The 17701-nt window shown below is 57.9% G+C and overlaps 1 protein-coding gene across 1 annotated transcript in view; it reads left to right on the plus strand.

Moving 5' to 3' along the window:
• Positions 1-17701, plus strand: part of lim2.5 (lens intrinsic membrane protein 2.5) — a 43611-nt gene that overhangs the window by 18120 nt on the left and 7790 nt on the right. The window contains exon 3 of the mRNA XM_068018575.1: positions 16129-16278. Coding sequence (XP_067874676.1) covers positions 16129-16278 — 150 coding nt within the window. The remainder of the gene's footprint in view (positions 1-16128; positions 16279-17701) is intronic.

Genomic DNA, 17701 nt, shown 5'->3' on the forward strand with positions numbered 1-17701 from the left:
TGATGATGCGTGTTGATGGGCGCTGATAGATGTTCCTGGTTGTTGATGGGTGCTGATGGATGGGTGTTGAATGTTGATGGGTTTTGATGGGAGTTGGGTGTTGATGAGTGTTGGATGTTGAGGGATGTTGGGTGTTGATGGCTTTTGGGTGTTGATGGTTGTTGATGGGTGTTGATGGGCGTTGACAGGTGTTGATGGGTGTTGATGGGCGTTGACAGGCGTTGATGGGTGTTGATGGGCGTTGACAGGTGTTGATGGGTGTTGATGGGCGTTGACAGGTGTTGATGGGTGTTGGGTGTTGATGGATGTTGATGGGTGTTGATGGGTATTGATGGGTGTTGGGTGTTGGTGGACGTTGATGTGTGTTGGGTGTTGATGGATGGGTGTTGAGTGTTGATGGGTGCTGATGGGTGTTGGGTGTTGATGAATGGGTGTTGAGTGTTGATGGGTGCTGATAGATGTTCCTGGTTGTTGATGGGTGCTGATGGATGGGTGTTGAATGTTGATGGGTTTTGATGGGAGTTGGGTGTTGATGAGTGTTGGATGCTGAGAGATGTTGGGTGTTGATGGCTTTTGGGTGTTGATGGTTGTTGGTTGTTGATGGGTGTTGGGTGTTGATGGGTGTTGATGGGTGTTGACAGGTGTTGATGGGTGTTGGGTGTTGATGGGTGTTGGGTGTTGGTGGACATTGATGTGTGTTGGGTGTTGATGGATGGGTGTTGAGTGTTGATGGGTGCTGATGGGTGTTGGGTGTTGATGTGTGTTGGGTGTCTGTTGATGGGTGTTGAGTGTTGGGTGTTTGTTGATGGGTGTTGTGTGTCTGTTGATGGGTGTTGGGTGTCTGTTGATGGGTGTTGGGTGTTTGTTGATGGGTGTTGGGTGTCTATTGATGGGTATTGTGTGTCTGTTGATGGGTATTGTGTGTCTGTTGATGTTTGTTGGGTGTTTGTTGATGTGTGTTGGGTGTCTGTTGATGTTTGTTGGGTGTTTGTTGATGGGTGTTGGGTGTCTGTTGATGTTTGTTGGGTGTTTGTTGATGTGTGTTGGGTGTCTGTTGATGTTTGTTGGGTGTTTGTTGATGTGTGTTGGTGTCTGTTGATGGGTGTTGGGTGTTTGTTGATGTTTGTTGGGTGTCTGTTGATGGGTGTTGGGTGTTTGTTGATGGGTATTGGGTGTTTGTTGATGGGTGTTGGGTGTCTGTTGATGGGTGTTGGGTGTTTGTTGATGGGTGTTGGGTGTCTGTTGATGGGTGTTGGGTGTTTGTTGATGTGTGTTGGGTGTCTGTTGATGGGTGTTGGGTGTCTGTTGATGTTTGTTGGGTGTCTGTTGATGGGTGTTGGGTGTTTGTTGATGGGTATTGGGTGTTTGTTGATGGGTGTTGGGTGTCTGTTGATGGGTGTTGGGTGTTTGTTGATGGGTGTTGGGTGTCTGTTGATGGGTGTTGTGTGTCTGTGTGCTCTGAAACCTCGTATCCAGAGAGAGCATTGAGTGTTTTGGGGTTTCAATATGTTTTGAGTTGTTGATTCCATCTGTTCCCATCGATCTGTCCCTTTGTCTCTCTTAATATGTCTCGATGTCTGATGAGTTCCGGTGATTCAGTAAAACACTCAGACACTAACCTTGTAGCCAGGTTTTATACCTGGAAAATTTCTAAATATCAGTCCAAGGAACACAATTGGGGTACAGAGGGGAGCGATTGGAGACATTATGTTCTGGATGGAACTCCAGCAGTTAGCACGGGGTTAGATACAGAGTAAAGCTCCCTCTACACTGTCCCCATCAAACACTCCCAGGACAGGTATATCAGGGGGGTTGGCTGTTCTCTGATTGGGAAGCCTGAGTGTTGAGAGCCTCAACGAGGTGCAGCTGAGAGTGCTGGTGGCAGTTGGAGGTTGCAGAGGTGGAGAGAGGAGCTGCACTGAGCAGCTACCAACAAGCAGAGGAAAACTCCAACAACAGTCTCCGTTAAAGAGAAGAAAGAGACATTTTTTGGAAACAAGGCTTTGTCTGGAGGTGGGTGCTGAACACCAGTAATTTACTTTGGACTGTTGGGGGAGGAACAAGTGGCTGGAACAACAAGGGGTGGGGCTGCCAATTCAACAGGAATCTGTGCTGCTGCAAAAGCACACAGGAAAGCTCCCTCCCCACCCCAATTGCCAAGCCTGGGTCAGCTGAAGCTGCCCAGCTAAACAGACGGAAGGGGATAGATAGTGCCTGGGCAGCTTCAGCTGACCCAGGTGAAGACGACTCCCCCAACCAGAAGACCGGAAGACCAACTTCAAAGACTGTTTTAAGTGTACTGTGAGCACCACCTCCAGAAAGCAAGTCATCCCTTCCAGCCTGCCTTTGCCTCTCCTCTCTTACCTCAGCCTCTCCACTAATCTGTTGTTTGTTTGTTTGTCTTTAATATATATTCAATATTTTCAGTTAATAGCTGATATTTGGTGTGCAAGTCCACAATTTGGGGTGGGTTTAGCTCTTGGACCCATGGCAAGCCCTTCATCACCGGTGGCGGGGCCTTCTACCACCTATGCAGCTGCAGCTTCAGTGGCTGCCCACGTGGCCCCGTCACCCTTTAAATTGTTGACATGCAGCCATGGGGTGAAGAGCTATCCCCACCCCAACATGTCTATTGAGGCCTGCGTTAAGGCAATGGCCGTGGTTGTCGGCCCCTCGGCCATTGTTGCGGCCTCAAAGATGTATGGGAAGGCTGTGTTCTTTTTGAAGACCGAGCGGGCGGTGTCCCTGGCCCTGAGTAAAGGGCTCACTGTGGGGGGGACCTTCCTGCCAGTGGACCCTCTGGGGGCCACTGCGCATCGGATAATGTTGTCCAACGTCCCACCCTTCATTCCCAGTGAGCTCCTCCTCCCCCACCTGCACCATCTGGGGGAGGTGAGGTCGGGGATCACCCCAGTCCGGCTTGGTCTTCGGGAGCACAGCCTCCAACATGTCTACTCCTTCCGCCGCCAGTTATTTATGCAGCTGGCGCGGGAGGAGGACACGGAGGGCCAATTTAATGTGGAGTTCCAGGGGACGGCCTACCGCGTCTTTTGGACCTCGGACGGGGCGCGGTGCCACGTCTGCAAGGGGGTGGGGCATGTTCGTAAGAACTGCCCCAACCTCCCGGCCGCCAGCTCCACCTCGGCGGCCCAGAGTGGTTCCACAGCACCTCCTCCCACTCCCCCAACACATCCAATAAACACCGCTCAGTCGGTTCCGGAGGCTGTGGTTTTCACAGCCTCTGGCGGGGAGGGGAGCGTCCGTCCGAGCGGAAGGAAGACGCGGGGAAAAAAGAAACATCATGAGGCGCGTCCCCTGGACACTTTGACTCAACCCGAGCCTGAGCCCAGCCCAAAGCCCATTCCCATGGAATCCACCTGTCCCAGGGCTGGGCTCAGGCAGAGGGTGACAAGAAAGGAAAAAAAGGGTGTGGAGGCGGAGGCCTCTGATGACATGGAGGTCTCTGAGTCTCCATGCCCAAGTGTGAAAAAGAGGAGAAGGCACCCCTCCATAGAAATAACACAGGGCCCTGAGGTGCAGGGCCCATCTGTTGGAGGGGAGCTGCCTCCTGTTTCTGGTCCTCAGGTACCCCCTACCGCCACCACCAAGGCTACAAAGTCCGGGCAGGTGCTCCCTATTCCTCAGGATGGAGGGGAGGGGATGGCCCCGGTACATGAGGCCCCTCCTGAAGGAGTAAGTGAGGCCCTGCTTGTGGTGGGGGAGCCTGGGGAAGCCGCCCATTCCGCCACTGCTACTGGGTCGGGTGCCCTGAATGAAGGGGAGGGCGAGGCCCCAGAGGGTCGGGCCTCCCAGCCGGAGTCCACCACCAACCAGGAGACACCCAACCCAGTTATAACTGAGAATGCTGCCCCATCTGCTGGGCCTGTGGGTGCTGGCGGAGCGGGAGATGGCCTCCACTCGCCGCCTCTAGTCTCGGCTCCGGCTGGTTACCCGGAGTCGGGAACTTCTGTCTCCCCTGGACCACTCATTGGCCTGGGGACGGAGGTGGAGGGGGGTCCTGAACCGCTGGTGCCTACAGGCTCCAGTTTCACAATAGAACCCAGAGAGGACTCCTCCGCCATCGATCCTGGGGGTGGGATCGTGACGGAGGCGGGACCAGCTGGCGCGGCCGGAACGTCCGCCCCACAGTGTGTGGTAGATGTGTCGGCCGCTGGCGGTGACGACCCGGAGGAGGATGGGGATTCGGTGCGGGGCACGGAGGATGATCTGGATTCCATCGCCAGTGAGGTGGTGGAGTCCCTCGTGCCTCCCACCGAATCTCCTCTCATCCCCACGGCGGAACTCCGGGATTTCCTCGCGGCTTGCAGAGGTTGCCGCAATAAAGTTCAGCTGGCCCTCGACCGTTGGTCGAATCTGGCGCTGATCATACAGTCCGTCCGTGCCGCCCTTAAGATAGCGGGCAAGCGCGCGGACGTGAAACTGGTTGAGAGGCGCCGTTTTAATGTGTTCCTCAATGGGTTGCTGGGGGAGTGGAGGGCCAGGTGCACTTCCACTCCCTCCTCACAGTGAGGTGTTTGTGACGGGTCTTAATTACCTTTGACATGAAGATAACCATAGCCAGCCTCAACATCAACGGCAGCAGAGGGGCTCACCGCAGATTTCACAATCTCTCAGTCCTTAGGGAAGGAAACCCACACCGTTCCGGGAGACGAAGCCACCTGGCTCCTGGAGTGGCAGGGTGGGGTCTACATGAGTCACCTCACCCCTATTTCTAGTGGGGTGGCTATCTTGTTGGCCCCAACTTTTCAGCCAGAGATCTTGGGGGTCAAGGAGCGAGTGCCGGGCCGCTTGCTCCACCTCGCCGTTCGCCTGGGTAGCGTGCCGCTCCACTTTGTGAACGTGTACGCGCCCAGGCCCGGCGCGTTGCAAGCTCCATCGATAGCGGCGAGTGCATCATCCTCGGGGGGGATTTTAACTGCACCCTCGAGGTGGAGGATCGCTCTGGTCCCCAGCGCGGCCAAGCGTTGGTGGAGAAGTTGAGGGGACTGATCAGCTCCCTTAACTTGGTGGACGTCTGGCGGAATCTCCATCCCGACTCCAGCGCCTTCACGTGGAGGTCTGGAGGAGGGGGGTCGCGAATCGACCGCCTCGACATTTCGCAGGCGTACGTCTCCCGCGTTTCGGCGGCCTCCATGCGGCTGGTGCCGTGCTCAGACCACCGCCTGGTGTGGGCGGAGTTCACTCCGCTCCGCACGCGGGCGGGGTCCGCGTACTGGCACTTTAACAACCGGCTGCTGGAGGACGTGCGATTTCGGGACTCGTTCTGTCGATTCTGGGCCGACTGGAGAAGGAAGCAGGGGGGCTTCCCCTCCTTGAGGCTATGGTGGGATGTGGGCAAGACTCACATCCGCGTCTTCTGTCAGGAGTACGCGAAGGGGTCGACCAAGAGGCGGGAAGCCGAGATCGGGCGCCTTGAGAGGGAGGTGCTCGACTTGGAATCCCGCCTCGGTCATGCCGTCGCGGACCCGGCCCTGTGGCAGGCGTACAAAGAGAAGAAGGGCGCGCTGAGGAACCTGCAGCTCGTAGGGTCCCGAGGCGCGTACGTGAGGTCGCGGATCCAGATCCTGGAAGATTTGGACCGCGCCTCACCCTTCTTCTACTCGCTGGAAAAATGGCGGGGGGTCCGTAAGCAGCTCGTCGAGCTGCTGGCCGACGACGGATCCTCCATCACGGATCCGGAGGGAATGGGCCTCCTGGTCCGGACGTATTACAGTGCGTTGTTCTCTCCGGATCCGTCCAGCGAGGATGCGCGCAGAGTTTTGTGGGAGGACCTGCCGCAGGTCAGCCCGGAGGGCGCCGAAGGATTGGAGGCTCCGCTCACGTTGGCGGAGCTGACTGGCACCCTCCACCAGCTCTCGAGGGGCAAATCCCCAGGGCTGGATGGGTTGACCGTGGAGGTCCTCAGGGCGTTCTGGGACGTCCTGGGGGACGATTACGCGCGGGTCCTGGGGGAGAGCCTGGCGACCGGGGAGATGCCCCTCTCGTGGCGCAGGGCGGTCATCGTCCTGCTGCCGAAGAGGGGCGATCTCCGCCTGCTTAAAAACTGGCGTCCGGTCTCCCTCCTCAGCACGGATTATAAGATCTTTGCCCGGGCTATGTCTACCCGCCTGGGCTCCGTGCTGGCCCACATGATCCACCCCGACCAGTCCTACACGGTCCCGGGCCGGTCCATCCAGGACAACATCCACGTGGTCCGGGACCTGATCCATCTTTCCCAGAGGACTGGTCAGTCGGTCGCCTTTCTCTCCCTCGATCAGGAGAAGGCGTTCGACAGGGTGGATCACGATTACCTTTTCGGGACTCTGCGCGCTTTTGGACTCGGGCCGCATTTCGTGGCCCGGGTCCGACTTTTATACGCCGCCGCAGAGTGTCTAGTCAAAGTTAACGGGTCCTTGACGGCGCCCCTTCGATTTGGGAGAGGAGTGCGTCAGGGGTGCCCCATGTCCGGCCAATTGTATACCATCTGCGTGGAGCCCTTCCTGTGCTTGCTTCGCAGGAGGTTGACGGGATTGGCTCTGCGCGAGCTGGCCATGCGGGTCGTCCTCACGGCTTACGCCGACGACGTGCTCCTCACAATCACAGATCCCGTTGACTTGCGGAGGATGCGCGACTGCCAGCAGACCTTTTCTGCCGCGTCCTCCGCGAGGATCAATTGGGAGAAATGTTCCGGACTCCTGGTTGGTCAGTGGCGGGTGGACTCCCTGCCGGAGGAGATGACACCTTTTGCGTGGAGCACCACGCACCTCCTCTATCTGGGAGTCCACCTTAGTCCCGCTGAGGAAGCCTGGCCGGCAAACTGGCAGGAGTTGGAGGCGAAAGTCACCGCTCGGCTGGGGCGCTGGACAGGACTGCTCCGAGTGCTTTCCTACAGGGGCCGAGCGTTGGTCATAAACCAACTGGTGGCCTCCATGCTGTGGTACCGGTTGGTCACTTTGGCCCCGCCCTCTGTATTTGCCACCAAGATCCAGAAGAAACTCGTCGATTTCTTCTGGGGCAAGAGGAAACACTGGGTCTCTGCCGCGGTCCTGAGTCTCCCGATCGAGGAGGGCGGTCAGTCGCTGGTGTGCGTCCGCACCCAGGCTGCGACTCTCCGCCTTCGGACCCTGCAGAGATACCTGTACGTCGAGCGTCCTCCCAGATGGTGTGCGCTGGCGACGTATTTTTTCCGCCAGTGTCACTGCCTTCAAGACGACACGCAGCTCCCGGTGGAGTCCGTTAGCCGCGCCTCTCTGAGGGAGTTGCCTGTCTTTTACCGGGATCTTTTCCGAGTCTGGAACATGGTCGCCTCCAGTCAGGGCGCTCCCCCGCCGGCGGAGGAGAGCGCCTCGGCTGTCCGGGCGGCCGACTCCGGGGACGGTCCGGCGGGCGGAGGAGTAGCCGAAACCCCCGGGACGCCCCTCACTGCGGGTGGCGAGGGGGCTCGGGAGTGCGGAGCGATCCCGGCCGAGCTGACCCCCGCTGGGCCGGAACTGCTCATCGGACCCAGGCCCCGAAACCCTCCTCGGGAGCCGGTCCCGCACAACCCGAGCCGCCTCTCGGGAATGCCCTCCGTGCCATTCCAATCGGCGCGGAGGGGTTTCCTGTACGGGCTGCTCCTGCACACTTTCCACTTCCTCGCCCTCGTCAGCCGGCCGGACACGCCCTGGCGGTCCGCGTTGCCAACTGGCGGCGAGGGGAAACCCCGATGGAGGTCTCTCTACGCGGGAGTCTTCCCCCTTTACATCGGGGACCTGGGGTGGAGGGTGCTGCACAGAGCAGTCCCGTGCAATAGGCTTTTAAGTAGGTTCACGGACTCCCAGGCCACCTGTACTTTCTGCGGCCTGGACGAGTCCGTGTTCCACATTTATACGGAGTGTGCGAGGTTGCAGCCCCTCTTTGAGTATCTGAAGGGGCTGCTCCTCAAATTCTGGCTGCACTTCAGTCCCACGCTCCTGATCTTTGGGCACCCGGTGCGGAGGGGCTTGGGCCGGGAGGAGGATCTCCTCGTCGGTCTGCTCCTGGGCCTGGCCAAGGTGGCAATTCACAGGTCCAGGTTGCGGGCCGTCGGGGGGTCCGTCCTCCCCGATTGCCTGCCCCTCTTCCGCGGTTACGTTCGCGCCCGGGTGTCCCTGGAAAAGGAGCATGCGGTGTCAGTCGGTACGCTTGAGGCCTTCCGCGACCGGTGGGCACCGCAGGGACTGGAGTGCATCGTCGACGCCGAGAATGGCATTTTAATTTGAGTTTTTTGTTTATTTATCTGTTTTAATAAAGTTATTTTAAAACTGTAAATATGTACATAAAGGGGGCCTGAGGGATAAAGGCCCCCTCGTCATGAAAAATATAAAAGGGGCCTGGGGTATAAAGGCCACCTCAAAAAAAAACGGGGGTTAGATACAGAGTAAAGCTCCCTCTACACTGTCCCCCATCAAACACTCCCAGGACAGGTACAGCACTGGGATTGGCTGCCCACTGATTTGGGAGCCTGAGTGCATCAACGAGGTGCAGCTGAGAGTGCTGGTGGCAGTTGGAGGTTGCAGAGGTGGAGAGAGGAGCTGCACTGAGCAAGGGAGAGCAGCTACCAACAAGCAGAGGAAAACTCCAACAACAGTCTCCATTAAAGAGAAGAAAGGGACATTTTGTGGAAACAAGGCTTTGTCTGGAGGTGGGTGCTGAACACCAGTAATTTACTTTGGACTGTTGGGGGAGGAACAAGTGGCTGGAACAACAAGGGGTGGGGCTGCCAATTCAACAGGAATCTGTGCTGCTGCAAAAGCACACAGGGAAGCTCCCTCCCCACCCCAATTGCCAAGCCTGGGTCAGCTGAAGCTGCCCAGCTAAACAGACGGAAGGGGATAGATAGTGCCTGGGCAGCTTCAGCTGACCCAGGTGAAGACGACTCCCCCAACCAGAAGACCGGAAGATCAACTTCAAAGACTGTTTGTTTTAAGTGTACTGTGAGCACCACCTCCAGAAAGCAAGTCATCCCTTCCAGCCTGCCTTTGCCTCTCCTCTCTTACCTCAGCCTCTCCACTAACCTGTTGTTTGTTTGTTTGTCTTTTCAAATTTTTCTGTGAATCTGTTATTTAGTGTGCAAGTCCACAATTTGGGGTGGGTTTAGCTCTTGGACCCATGGCAAGCCCTTCATCACCGGTGGCGGGGCCCTCTACTACCTACGCAGCTGCAGCTTCTGTGGCTGCCCACGTGGCCCCGTCACCCTTTAAATTATTGACATGCAGCCATGGGGTGAAGAGCTATCCCCACCCCAACATGTCTATTGAGGCCTGCGTTAAGGCAATGGCCGTGGTTGTCGGCCCCTCGGCCATTGTTGCGGCCTCAAAGATGTATGGGAAGGCTGTGTTCTTTTTGAAGACCGAGCGGGCGGTGTCCCTGGCCCTGAGTAAAGGGCTCACTGTGGGGGGGACCTTCCTGCCAGTGGACCCTCTGGGGGCCACTGCGCATCGGATAATGTTGTCCAACGTCCCACCCTTCATTCCCAGTGAGCTCCTCCTCCCCCACCTGCACCATCTGGGGGAGGTGAGGTCGGGGATCACCCCAGTCCGGCTTGGTCTTCGGGAGCACAGCCTCCAACATGTCTACTCCTTCCGCCGCCAGTTATTTATGCAGCTGGCGCGGGAGGAGGACACGGAGGGCCAATTTAATGTGGAGTTCCAGGGGACGGCCTACCGCGTCTTTTGGACCTCGGACGGGGCGCGGTGCCACGTCTGCAAGGGGGTGGGGCATGTTCGGAAGAACTGCCCCAACCTCCCGGCCGCCAGCTCCACCTCGGCGGCCCAGAGTGGTTCCACAGCACCTCCTCCCACTCCCCCCGCACATCCAACAGACACCGCTCAGTCGGTTCCGGAGGCTGTGGTTTTCACAGCCTCTGGCGGGGAGGGGAGCGTCCGTCCGAGCGGAAGGAAGACGCGGGGAAAAAAGAAACATCGTGAGGCGCGTCCCCTGGACACTTTGACTCAACCCGAGCCTGAGCTCAGCCCAAAGCCCATTCCCATGGAATCCACCTGTCCCAGGGCTGGGCTCAGGCCCAGGGTGACTAAAAAAGGAAAAAAGGGTGCGGAGGCGGAGGCCTCTGATGACATGGAGGTCTCTGAGTCTCCGCGCCCAAGTGCGAAAAAGAGGAGAAGGCACCCCTCCACAGAAATAACACAGGGCCCTGAGGTGCAGGGCCCATCTGTTGGAGGGGAGCTGCCTCCTGTTTCTGGTCCTCAGGTGCCCCCTACCGCCACCACCAAGGCTGCAAAGTCCGGGCAGGTGCTCCCTATTCCTCAGGATGGAGGGGAGGGGATGGCCCCGGTACGTGAGGCCCCTCCTAAAGGAGTAAGTGGGGCCCTGCTTGTGGTGGGGGAGCCTGGGGAAACCGCCCATTCCGCCACTGCTACTGGGTCGGGTGTCCTGAATGAAGGGGAGGGCGAGGCCCCAAAGGGTCGGGCCTCCCAGCCGGAGTCCACCACCAACCAGGAGACACCCGACCCAGTTATAACTGAGAATGCTGCCCCATCTGCTGGGCCTGTGGGTGCTGGCGGAGCGGGAGATGGCCTCCTCTCGCCGCCTCCAGTCTCGGCTCCGGCTGGTTTCCCGGAGTCCGGAACTTCTGTCTCCCCTGGACCAGTCATTGGCTTGGGGATGGAGGTGGAGGGGGGTCCTGAACCGCTGGCGCCCACAGGCTCCAGTTTCACAATAGAACCCAGAGAGGACTCCTCCGCCATCGATCCTGGGGGTGGGATCGTGACGGAGGCGGGACCAGCTGGCGCGGCCGGGACGTCCGCCCCACAGTGTGTGGTGGATGTGTCGGCCGCTGGCGGTGACGACCCGGAGGAGGATGGGGATTCGGTGCGGGGCACGGAGGATGATCTTGATTCCATCGCCAGTGAGGTGGTGGAGTCCCTCGTGCCTCCCACCGAATCTCCTCTCATCCCCACGGCGGAACTCCGGGATTTCCTCGCGGCTTGCAGAGGTTGCCGCAATAAAGTTCAGCTGGCCCTCGACCGTTGGTCGAATCTGGCGCTGATCATCCAGTCCGTCCGTGCCGCCCTTAAGATAGCGGGCAAGCGCGCGGACGTGAAACTGGTTGAGAGGTGCCGTTTTAATGTGTTCCTCAATGGGTTGCTGGGGGAGTGGAGGGCCAGGTGCACTTCCACTCCCTCCTCACAGTGAGCTGTTGGTGACGGGTTTAAGTACCTTTGACATGAAGATAACCATAGCCAGCCTCAACATCAACGGCAGCAGAGGGGCTCACCGCAGATTTCACAATCTCTCAGTCCTTAGGGAAGGGAGATACGCGGTGAGCTTTCTGCAGGAAACCCACACCGTTCCGGGAGACGAAGCCACCTGGCTCCTGGAGTGGCAGGGTGGGGTCTACATGAGTCACCTCACTCCTATTTCTAGTGGGGTGGCTATCTTGTTGGCCCCGACTTTTCAGCCGGAGATCTTGGGGGTCAAGGAGCTAGTGCCGGGCCGCTTGCTCCACCTCGCCGTTCGCCTGGGTAGTGTGCCGCTCCACTTTGTGAACGTGTACGCGCCCAGGCCCGGCGCGTTGCAAGCGCGCTTCTTTGAAGAAGTGTCCGCTCTCTTGAGCTCCATCGATAGCGGCGAGTGCATCATCCTCGGGGGGGATTTTAACTGCACCCTCGAGGTGGGGGATCGCTCCGGTCCCCAGCGCGGCCAAGCGTCGGTGGAGAAGTTGAGGGGACTGATCAGCTCCCTTAACTTGGTGGACGTCTGGCGGAATCTCCATCCCGACTCCAGCGCCTTCACGTGGAGGTCTGGAGGAGGGGGGTCGCGAATCGACCGCCTCTACATTTCGCAGGCGTACGTCTCCCGCGTTTCGGCGGCCTCCATGCGGCTGGTGCCGTGCTCGGACCACCGCCTGGTGTGGGCGGAGTTCACTCCGCTCCGCACACGGGCGGGGTCCGCGTACTGGCACTTTAACAACCGGCTGCTGGAGGACGTGCGATTTCGGGACTCGTTCTGTCGATTCTGGGCCGACTGGAGAAGGAAGCAGGGGGGCTTCCCCTCCTTGAGGCTATGGTGGGATGTGGGCAAGACTCACATCCGCGTCTTCTGTCAGGAGTACGCGAAGGGGTCGACCAAGAGGCGGGATGCCGAGATCGGGCGCCTTGAGAGGGAGGTGCTCGACTTGGAGTCCCGCCTCGGTCATGCCGTCGCGGACCCGGCTCTGTGGCAGGCGTACAAAGAGAAGAAGGGCGCGCTGAGGGACCTGCAGCTCATAGCGTCCCGAGGCGCGTACGTGAGGTCACGGATCCAGATCCTGGAAGATTTGGACCGCGCCTCTCCCTTCTTCTACTCGCTGGAAAAATGGCGGGGGGTCCGTAAGCAGCTCGTCGAGCTGCTGGCCGACGACGGATCCTCCATCACGGATCCGGAGGGAATGGGCCTCCTGGTCCGGACTTATTACAGTGCGTTGTTCTCTCCGGATCCGTCCAGCGAGGATGCGCGCAGAGTTTTGTGGGAGGACCTGCCGCAGGTCAGCCCGGAGGGCGCCGAAGGATTGGAGGCTCCGCTCACGTTGGCGGAGCTGACTGGCGCCCTCCACCAGCTCTCGAGGGGCAAATCCCCAGGGCTGGATGGGTTGACCGTGGAGTTCCTCAGGGCGTTCTGGGACGTCCTGGGGGACGATTACGCGCGGGTCCTGGGGGAAAGCCTGGCGACCGGGGAGATGCCCCTTTCGTGGCGCAGGGCGGTCATCGTCCTGCTGCCGAAGAGGGGCGATCTCCGCCTGCTTAAAAACTGGCGTCCGGTCTCCCTCCTCAGCACAGATTATAAGATCTTTGCCCGGGCTATGTCTACCCGCCTGGGCTCCGTGCTGGCCCACATGATCCACCCCGACCAGTCCTACACGGTCCCGGGCCGGTCCATCCAGGACAACATCCACCTGGTCCGGGACCTGATCCATCTTTCCCAGAGGACTGGTCAGTCGGTCGCCTTTCTCTCCCTCGATCAGGAGAAGGCGTTCGACAGGGTGGATCACGATTACCTTTTCGGGACTCTGCGCGCTTTCGGACTCGGGCCGCATTTCGTGGCCCGGGTCCGACTTTTATACGCTGCCGCAGAGTGTCTAGTCAAAGTTAACGGGTCCTTGACGGCGCCCCTTCGATTTGGGAGAGGAGTGCGTCAGGGGTGCCCCATGTCCGGCCAATTGTATACCATCTGCGTGGAGCCCTTCCTGTGCCTGCTTCGCAGGAGGTTGACGGGATTGGCTCTGCGCGAGCCGGCCATGCGGGTCGTCCTCTCGGCTTACGCCGACGACGTGCTCCTCGCAATCACAGATCCCGTTGACTTGCGGAGGATGCGCGACTGCCAGCAGACCTTTTCTGCCGCGTCCTCCGCGAGGATCAATTGGGAGAAATGTTCCGGACTCCTGGTTGGTCAGTGGCGGGTGGGCTCCCTGCCGGAGGAGATGACACCTTTTGCGTGGAGCACCACGCACCTCCTCTATCTGGGAGTCCACCTTAGCCCCGCTGAGGAAGCCTGGCCGGCAAACTGGCAGGAGTTGGAGGCGAAAGTCACCGATCGGCTGGGGCGCTGGACAGGACTGCTCCGAGTGCTTTCCTACAGGGGCCGAGCGTTGGTCATAAACCAACTGGTGGCCTCCATGCTGTGGTACCGGTTGGTCACTTTGGCCCCGCCCCCTGTATTTGCCACCAAGATCCAGAAGAAACTCGTCGATTTCTTCTGGGGCAAGAGGAAACACTGGGTCTCTGCCGCGGTCCTGAGTCTCCCGATCGAGGAGGGCGGTCAGTCGCTGGTGTGCGTCCGCACCCAGGCTGCGACTCTCCGCCTTCGGACCCTGCAGAGATACCTGTACGTCGAGCGTCCTCCCAGATGGTGTGCGCTGGCGACGTATTTTTTCCGCCAGTGTCACTGCCTTCAAGACGACACGCAGCTCCCGGTGGAGTCCGTTAGCCGCGCCTCTCTGAGGGAGTTGCCTGTCTTTTACCGGGATCTTTTCCGAGTCTGGAACATGGTCGCCTCCAGTCAGGGCGCTCCCCCGCCGGCGGAGGAGAGCGCCTCGGCTGTCCGGGCGGCCGACTCCGGGGACGGTCCGGCGGGCGGAGGAGTAGCCGAAACCCCCGGGACGCCCCTCACTGCGGGTGGCGAGGGGGCTCGGGAGTGCGGAGCGATCCCGGCCGAGCTGACCCCCGCTCGGCCGGAACTGCTCATCGGACCCAGGCCCCGAAACCCTCCTCGGGAGCCGGTCCCGCACAACCCGAGCCGCCTCTCGGAAATGCCCTCCGTGCCATTCCAATCGGCGCGGAGGGGTTTCCTGTACGGGCTGTTCCTGCACACTCTCCACTTCCTTGCCCTCGTCAGCCGGCCGGACACGCCCTGGCGGTCCGCGTTGCCATCTGGCGGCGAGGGGAAACCCCGATGGAGGTCTCTCTACGCGGGAGTCTTCCCCCTTTACATCGGGGACCTGGGGTGGAGGGTGCTGCACAGAGCAGTCCCGTGCAATAGGCTTTTAAGTAGGTTCACGGACTCCCAGGCCAGCTGTACTTTCTGCGGCCTGGACGAGTCCGTGTTCCACATTTATATGGAGTGTGCGAGGTTGCAGCCCCTATTTGAGTATCTGAAGGGGCTGCTCCTCAAATTCTGGCTGCACTTCAGTCCCACGCTCCTGATCTTTGGGCACCCGGTGCGGAGGGGCTCGGGCCGGGGGGAGGATCTCCTCGTCGGTCTGCTCCTGGGCCTGGCCAAGGTGGCAATTCACAGGTCCAGGTTGCGGGCCGTCGGGGGGTCCGTCCTCCCCGATTGCCTGCCCCTCTTCCGCGGTTACGTTCGCGCCCGGGTGTCCCTGGAAAAGGAGCATGCGGTATCCGCCGGTACGCTTGAGGCCTTCCGCGACCGGTGGGCACCGCAGGGACTGGAGTGCATCGTCGACGCCGAGAATGGCATTTTAATTTGAGTTTTTTTGTTTATTTATCTGTTTTAATAAAGTTATTTTAAAACTGTAAATATGTACATAAAGGGGGCCTGAGGGATAAAGGCCCCCTCGATGTGAAAAATATAAAAGGGGCCTGGGGTATAAAGGCCACCTTGTAAAAAAAAGAAAAAAAAAAAAAAAAAAAAAACGGGGGTTAGATACAGAGTAAAGCTCCCTCTACACTGTCCCCATCAAACACTCCCCAGGACAGGTACAGTACGGGGGTTAGATACAGAGTAAAGCTCCCTCTACACTGTCCCCATCAAACACTCCCAGGACAGGTACAGTACGGGGGGTTAGATACAGAGTAAAGCTCCCTCTACACTGTCCCCCATCAAACACTCCCCAGGACAGGTACAGAGTAATGCCTTTATCCACATCGAGTGGGCAGAAACTGGGGAGACTGAGTCACTAATGTGACATTGATTGATATTATGGTCTGTGCCATGCCTGATCTCTCCTTTCCTCCATCTCTCTCTCTTTTTCATTTTCTTTTGCTTACACTCTGCCTCTCTTTTGGCTCTCTGTCTCACTATTTTTCTCTTTCTCAATCTAATTCTCTCACTCACTCTCTCTCCTCACTGCCTCACTTTCACATATCTTGTCTTTCCCTCCCACTCTCTCTCTGTTTCTCTCTCTCTCTCTATCTGTTCCTCCATTTTTCTCTCTCTGTCTCATTTGCTCTCACTATTTCTCTCACACTGTAATCCATCTTCTCCCTCCTCTCTCTGCTCTTTTTCTGTCACATTTCATCTCGCTCATTCGATCACTGTCTGACCCTGTTTTTCTCTGTCTCTAACACTATCTCACTCCCTCTTTCTCGCTCTCTCTCCATCTTTCTCTCCCTCTCTCATACACTGATTATCTCTGTCTCCCACCCTCTCGGACTTCCTCTCTGTCCGTCTCTCTCTCCCACCTTCTTTCTTTCTCAATCTGATTTATCCTTCCCCCCCCCCACCCCCCCTCCCTCTCTCTCTCTCTTCATTTTTTCTCTCTCTCTCTTTCGTTCCCTGTCTCTCTCCCTCTTTCTTTTCCTGACTCTCTCTCCCTCTTTCTCTATCTCCCTCCCTTTCTCCTTTCCTCCCTCTCTCTCTCTATCTCCCTCTCTTTCTCCTTCCCTCCTTCTCTCCCTCTTTCTCCCCCTCTCTCCTTTTCTCTCTCTCTTGCAGCTTACTGGAATGCCACCAGAGCCTTTATGATCCTGTCTGCCATGTCCTGCTTTGCTGGTCTGATTGCAGGAGCACTTGCCTTCGCTCACTTCTCCTTCTTCGAGAGGTTTAACCGCACGTTCGCTGCTGGAATCCTGTTCTTCATCTCCAGTGAGTACTTACTGAGCTCTCAATGCAGAACTGGAGCTCCTTACATTGTTCAGTCACTGTCTGAGAGAGAGAGAGGACAGGAAGAGGGAGTGAGATCGAGCGAGGAGGGTGAGAGGGACAGAGAGAGAGAGAGACAGAGAAAGGAGGAGAGAGGAACGAGAGACAGAGAAAGGAGAGGGAGAGAGAGGAACGAGACAGAGAGGGGAGCGAGATGAAGGAGAGAGGGAGTAAGAGAGAGGAGAGGGTGAGAGGGGAGAGAGAGGGAGAGAGAAAGGGGGATAGAGGAAAGGGAGAGAGAGGAGCCAGAGAAACAGGGAGGAGAGGGAGATGAGGCAGAGAGAGAGTAAGAGAGAGAGATAGAGAGATGGGAATGAAAGGGAGGCAACGGGAGAGATAGAGAGGGAGAGAGAAAGGGGGATAGAGGAGAGGGAGAGAAAGGAGTGAGAGAGACAGGGAGGAGAGGGAGATGAGGCAGAGAGGAGTAAAAGAGAGAGAGAGAGAGGTGGGAGTGAAAGGGAGGCAACGGGAGAGATAGAGAGGGTGAGAGAAAGTGAGAGAGGAGAGGGAGTCAAGGAGAGAGGGAGTAAGAGAGAGGGAGAGAGAAAGGGGGATAGAGGAAAGGGAGAGAGAGGAGCCAGAGAAACAGGGAGGAGAGGGAGATGAGGCAGAGAGAGAGAGAGAGAGAGAGGTGGGAGTGAAAGGGAGGCAACAGGAGAGATAGAGAGGGTGAGAGAAAGTGAGAGAGGAGAGGGAGTCAAGGAGAGAGGGAGTAAGAGAGACGAGAGAGATAGAGAAGGGAGAGAGAGGAGAGGGAAAAAGAGAAGGCAGTGAAAGAGAGGCGAGGGGAGAGATAGAGAGGGGGAGAGAGAGTGAGAGAGGGTGAAGGAGAGCAGAGAAGTGAGAAGGAGGGAGAAAGAAAGGACAGGAGATGGTGAGAGGGGGAGAGGAGGGGAAGAGATAGAGAGAGGGTGAGACAGAGAGGAGAGACAGAATGAAAGAGGAAGGAGAGAGAGTGAGAGTATGTGTGGGGGAGAGTTGGAGAGAATGAGAGAGAAATAGGAAGAGAAAACAGAGAAGGGGGGAGAAAAAGTGAGAGCACAAGAGAGAGAGAGATGAGGAGAAAGAGAGGAGAGGGACAGAGTGTGTGAGAAAGAGAGAGAGAGAGCACAGCAGGTAGACAGAGTGAGAGATAGAAGAATGGAGAGAGAAACAGAGTGTGTGAGAGTGGGAGAGACAGAGAAAGAAAGCAACAGCCAGACACAGGAAAGGCGGAGAAACAGAGCAGACAAAGAGAGGAGAGAGAGACAGGGTGAGAGAGCGCAGGATGAAGAGAGAGAGAGAGAAAATGAAATAAACAGAGCGAGAAAGAAAGGAAGGAGACAGAGACGGAGAAAGAGAGAGAACAAGACGGGGAGACAGCGAG

This window comes from Heterodontus francisci, chromosome 39 (genome assembly GCF_036365525.1).
Source record: "Heterodontus francisci isolate sHetFra1 chromosome 39, sHetFra1.hap1, whole genome shotgun sequence".
Classification (NCBI taxonomy): Eukaryota; Metazoa; Chordata; class Chondrichthyes; order Heterodontiformes; family Heterodontidae; genus Heterodontus; species Heterodontus francisci.